The sequence below is a fragment of the Pagrus major genome, chromosome 4, assembly GCF_040436345.1.
Source record: "Pagrus major chromosome 4, Pma_NU_1.0".
In the NCBI taxonomy this organism is placed as follows: domain Eukaryota; kingdom Metazoa; phylum Chordata; class Actinopteri; order Spariformes; family Sparidae; genus Pagrus; species Pagrus major.
The window spans coordinates 2,651,916-2,657,464 of record NC_133218.1 but is presented as its reverse complement, the minus strand read 5'-3'; the positions used below and the strand labels follow the sequence as shown (position 1 = coordinate 2,657,464).

At 42.9% G+C, this 5,549-nt stretch overlaps 1 protein-coding gene across 1 annotated transcript; it reads right to left on the bottom strand.

Moving 5' to 3' along the window:
* Positions 1 to 313: 313 nt before the first annotated feature.
* On the bottom strand, positions 314 to 4,863 carry ccnd1 (cyclin D1). The gene is made up of 5 exons (XM_073464789.1): positions 4,462 to 4,863; positions 2,870 to 3,085; positions 2,221 to 2,380; positions 1,453 to 1,601; positions 314 to 1,349 (listed from the first exon to the last, which is right to left on the bottom strand). Exons 1-5 carry the CDS (start codon positions 4,657 to 4,659, stop codon positions 1,194 to 1,196), a joined length of 879 nt encoding a protein of 292 aa, XP_073320890.1. The 5' UTR covers positions 4,660 to 4,863; the 3' UTR covers positions 314 to 1,193.
* Between the last annotated feature and the right edge of the window lie 686 nt (positions 4,864 to 5,549).

Below are 5,549 nucleotides of genomic sequence, written 5' to 3'. Positions count from 1 at the left end.
ACTCATGACAGTGTCAAGCAGCATTCAGTCTTATTTTTGAGCATTTTTACCATACTGGTAAATTCTTTTGTCGTATTAAGATGAATCAGATCCAGGCGCCACTGTCTGCAGGCACTGCTCTGACTCTCCATCACCAAAAGCCTCCTGTGAAAACCTCCATTCCATTTTCATGTTGCGTTACAAACCTTATCACTGTGATTATTTTAGAGGACCAGCAGTGCTGACCAAAAGTGCTTTTTTTTTTTTTTTTTAGAAAACAAAGTTGGAATGATTTAGGTGTAGTTACATGGAGAAAGAAAAATCAGACTGTGGATTGCTCTGCTGAGTTGTGCATCGATTTGATCTTATCAAATAACAGCAAACTGAAATGAGTAAAGTGAATGTTGTGAATGTACAAAGAATCACATTTGTCCAGACCTTTACATCAGCAGTCCACAGTCTTTTGCTCCAACATGGGTTAAATAAACGGAGCTTCTCCCAATACACTTGGTTAGAAAAAACAAAAAAGCTTGAAAGAAAAGAGGTATGACACTAATTGATGAAGAGGTCTAAAATGATATAAAATAAAGTGACTAAACATAATCAAACAGGGATTAATGAATGTCTGCACTGCAACAAGACAAACACAGGAGCTTGGACACACAGTCTAAACATTCTACATGTCACAGAGGAGAAACTGGAAAAAAAGCCTCTTCTTCTGATATAAGTCTGATTTCAGGTGAAGACCTGAAAACAGCAACAAGGACGTACTGTGCATGACACTTTGGGATGTTTTAGTAGGCAAGATGAGTCTGTGGTAATTTTAAGATTCCTAGTTTAATATTTGAGGGAATAACAAGAAATATCTACTAAAATGTCTGCTTTGTGGCTTCAACTCCAGCTCATGCAGGCCATCAGTATTTAGTGTCTTTTCTCTCTTGTACATTTCTGTAGTGTGCCTTTCTTTTCCCTGGATAGAAGAGGACACTGGCAAGAAATGTGACTTGGGGTTTGTTGTGGGGCTGGCGGGGTGCGCTTGGTCCCATCGTGGCAGTCGTTTGGAACAGCAGACATGTGAGTGGCATGTCAGCCATGATAGCAGCCCACCAGAAAGAAAGGGGAGGGGGCACCTCCTCCCCAGCCCATCCTTCACCACCCTCTGTCGACAACTTTCCTTGAAGCATCAGCTCATCGTGCGACATAGCTCAGTCAATTCAGATGTTGATGTCTCTGACATCTGTTGGAGTACAGGATAGGTCCACGTCCTCATCCACAAGTTTGGTCTCTGTTGTGCTACTGTGTTGCTGAGCCTGCCGCAGGCTGGACTCCAGCAGAGACTCTATTTGCTCCTGACATGCCCGCAAGCAGTCCTGCAACCACACAGTCAACACTGAGTAAACACCATCATTCTGCTAACATCAAAAGCTTTTTCCACATACAAATATCTGTTTGGAAGAAAGAGTGTTTGCATACCGGATCACTGCGAATGACCTGTGACAGGAAGTTGGTGAGGTTCTGTGATGACAAAGAGGCATCTTGGCTCTTCAGATAGAGACCTTGAACAGCTGCCACCACGCTGCCCGCTGCCACCATGGATGGAGGACTGGCGATGAAGTTGACATCTGTGGAAATGGCACAAGCATGTGTTACAACATGGAATATCTATAGCGCAGTTTGACAATGATTACATAACATTATATTTACTTGTCTTTAAATGAACAGAACCATTCATCATTATACCCAACAAGCTTCTACTCTGTATTCCTTCTGTTAGGCCTTGCGTTACATTTAACAAATACAAACCAACTACCAACCGGACAGTATTTCTGCCGTCTTCCCACAGAAAAATAACAACACATATCCTCACAGAGCGCTACACTTTGGCTCCTCTTAGAAAAACCTATTATCTAACTAATAATGATAATCAGAATGAGAGAGATGACCAGAAACTAGGCTGAAGTGGGACAAAAACCAGTAAACCCAAACTGGGGTTACTGGAGTCCAAAATAGTCCTCAATCCTATATAGCAACAGGAGCTATTCAATATACAATTACAAAGATAATAAAATACAGTTTGCAGCCGCAGAGCATACTCAAAAACACAACAGTAAGTGGAAATATGAAGGATTTTCAAATAAAGAAAATGAATAAATAAGTATCAGTGTATGGTTACAGGAAAAATACTGTATATGTGTATAAGACATGGATTTGAACTATCAAGACAAAAGCCTGCTGTCCCACCTGTAGCACAGAGAGCCACAAAAGTCTGGGCATGTTTCCTGAGGATCTGCTTGGTGGACTGGTAGATCTTCAGTTTGGACAGGAAGTGCTCGATGAAGTCTTGAGGTGTGACTGAAGCCAGATCCCACTTCAGCTTGTTGAGAACCAGCAGCTCCATTTGCTGTGGATGGACCAGACCAGAGGCATTCACTCATACTGACCCACTTACTTGTAGAGAAAAATGTACTCCTGTTATATCTGCTGTGATATGTAGCAAACACTAAAGACAAGAGTGTATCTGTAGTTCTTCACGTTCAATTTCATTGCCAATAGCCTGCACTTTTGTCTTATGGCCACTAGGTGTTGCTGTGAATCAGTGTTTTCTTGGCAGTCACTGAGACCATTCATGAAAGCAGGTAGGCCTTCTAGTTGCCATGAGGAAGTCACAGGCAGCCATTCAGACGCTGCTGCACCAAAGCTACATTTCCTCCTTTGTTATTCCAAAAATCTATCTACGACATTTCAATGCAATCTATACTTTCCAACCACAGTGTCACTTACAAACCAGATGAACTACAAACACTTTGTATTCTGGTCATGTGGTCTCCAGTGCATGCTGCTCATGTACTGTATGTGTTATGCAACATCCATGTCTGCAGAACTCAATTACCAGCAGCTCTCCAGGCTGGACCGAGTTGTCCGTGTAGATACAGAGCTTCTCTGCTGTTAAGGGTACAGTCTCCTTCATCTTGGATGCTAGAAACATACATGTAGCTCCCAGCAGCTGTAGTCTTGTTTTCCTGGTGGTCTCCACTGATAAAAATCTGTCCAAATAGTTCATAGCCAGTGGAAAAACCTCCTCCTCACATTTCTGTTCCTCGCAGACCTGGAAGGTGAGAAAAGCACATAGAGGTTGCCGTCACTTACTGCAAGAAAATTCCCCCGTTCATGTGAATTATTAAGTCTAAGCATACAGTGGCTCTGTGCACAGCTGTTTGCACATAATAGCAGTGTTATCCAGAATCATCCGAACGGAAATTCAAAGAAACATTTTGAGCATCTTATTCATTTGAGTTTAGCGTTTAAATGTCATGTCTAACACATCATTTAACGCGAAATCAATTTTATGTGCAAATGAAAACATTTACAGCCCGATCTATAGGATAAGTAAGTCTGAGGCTGTAATGAAAACAGTCGGGAATTAGTTTGCGGCTACTTCTGACTGAGACACAGAGGTGGCGTCGATGCAAGTTTCACTCTAATTTGAACTTCGTCATCTTTTCAAAAAATATTTATAAATATTTAAAAATTATCAGGGTGTGTACAATTAACATGTAAATGATCCTTAAAGAATGCCTGATCGGATCTGGGTAAAATGTCTCGAATTGTAACACGTATGAATTAATAAAAAAAATCTTTTCTCAGACTGGGCTTTTTCAAGTGCTGTAGGCGACTCTTCGCCTCGGCTTTCCGATGCACAATTTCAGAAATTAATAAAAAATATAAATCTGTGAAGAATTCAAACCAAAAGTCCACGTTAATGTTCAAAAACATCTAATCTATCAAACCCGACTGTTAAAATGTATTGTAATACTTTCGCACTTTTAAAAAATGTCCTTCTTTCCTCAGCGACCTTAACACACAACACTGAATCTTGTGAAGCAAAACAAACTTCACCAGTTGATACCAGTCGAACAAGCTTTTGTAGTTAGTGAGTAACCATCTTATGATATAGATGCATTTCTGGCTTATTTAACCGAGTTACTGTCATTTTTGCAGATATTATAGATTTTTAATGATATTAAAATCCTTCTCATATGCGACAACAAAGATGGCGCGCAATACTGGCACAGGCCAAGACTGCATACGTGTACATTGGTGTTATTTTAGAATATTTTCTCCATGTAGCCTAGGCTAATTACATTTCATGACCTTCTAAAATATAGGCCTATTCTAAGAAATAATCATTGACAAAGGCAGGCCTATTCACGGTGGAAACTGGGGGCAGGCTGTAGCCAATATTTCCTCTTATAGCCGAAGGACCACCCAGCACTCTGAGGACATAGGCTATTTGTCAGAGCGTTTATGTAACATGAACAGTGAAATAACAGACATTCATCTCTCACGACTCACAACTTTCACATGAAGACTCATTTTCTCGTGTTTTAGCCAATGCATATGAGACAGCGACAGCCTAACCAACAAGTCAGCAGCGAAACTCGGGCAAAGAGAAAAGTTCAAGTAAATTAGCTAAAAACCAACCTCTAACATCCAGGTGGCAACTATTTTCCTCATTTTGGGTACAATTTCTTTCTGAACACACTTGAAGTAGTTTGGCGACGGTAAGTAGTTTTCCTCTGCCTTCAGCATGGTGTGTAGAACTCGGTCGTTGAGCAGGTTGACGTCCTGGTAGGCTCTCCTGATGGAGTCCACCTCGCAGCACAGCAGCTGGTCCTCCATAGTAGGCTAATTGTGGTTTGATTTTTTATCACCGTCGGTACTCTCAGTGTTAGTATCACCGTGTCACAATGTTACTACAGCGGTGAAGGAACAGGCCCCAGCAGACAGACGGCTGTAGTCCGGTAATTTTAAATCACTTTCTTCTCGCTGGGTTACTGCTACAGCGTGCTGTTGCTCCTCCGGTGTGCGGCGAGCCTTCTGTCTGGAGCACAGACCGCTTCCCCCTGCTAAACAAAAACCCCTGCCTCGCGCTCACCAAACGCGCACATGTACGGGCATGCACACACATACGACGAACACACGCGCGGACACACACGCAAAGTTTGTCGGCGAGAGCGCGCTGAGGAGGTGGGTGGGTGCGCGCGATGACGTCAGCTGTTGTTAAGAGGTGGAGGATCAAAGAGACAAGCTGTCTGCTGCGGGGCGCGCGAGGAAGGCCTTCTATAGCCTACATATAAGAGAGAGAGAGGGGGAGGCCCGCCCCCGCCCTGCCCCTCCTCCTATAGCCTGGTAGCGTCTGAGGAGGACATGGGAGGTCCGGGGCCGAGTCTGGGGGACGTCTGTCCCCGGGGAGGAGAGCTGACCAGGGGAGGCTGGCAGTTTAGCGTCAGTAGGGGGCGATAAGGGCCTCCACCCCTTCGTTCTTCCTCTGTCTGTGCACAAGACTCAGTGGCCCATTCCAAGTGTCCCCATTAGGCCTTAAAGTTCCAAAGTTTTTTTGGTTTGTTTATTTGTTTGTTTTGTTGAATACATTGAGTGAAAAAGAATCAGTTATGACAGGTCTTAGGCAGGGATTTAGATCATTTACGTTTGTGAATAAAAAAACCTTTCACACAGATTAATGAAATTAATCATAGGCTATTCAAGAGCAACAACATCTGGATTATCAT

What these genes read in the sequence shown, in the direction of transcription:
- ccnd1 (XM_073464789.1), bottom strand. Translation starts at nt 4,659, where the DNA reads ATGGAGGACCAGCTGCTGTGCTGCGAGGTGGACTCCATCAGGAGAGCC. An exon ending in TGTGGCTCTCTGTGCTACAG is followed by an intron (nt 1,602 to 2,220) that starts GTGGGACAGCAG and finishes CCATTTCCACAG; the next exon opens with ATGTCAACTTCATCGCCAGT. An exon ending in AGGTCATTCGCAGTGATCCG is followed by an intron (nt 1,350 to 1,452) that starts GTATGCAAACAC and finishes GTGTGGTTGCAG; the next exon opens with GACTGCTTGCGGGCATGTCA.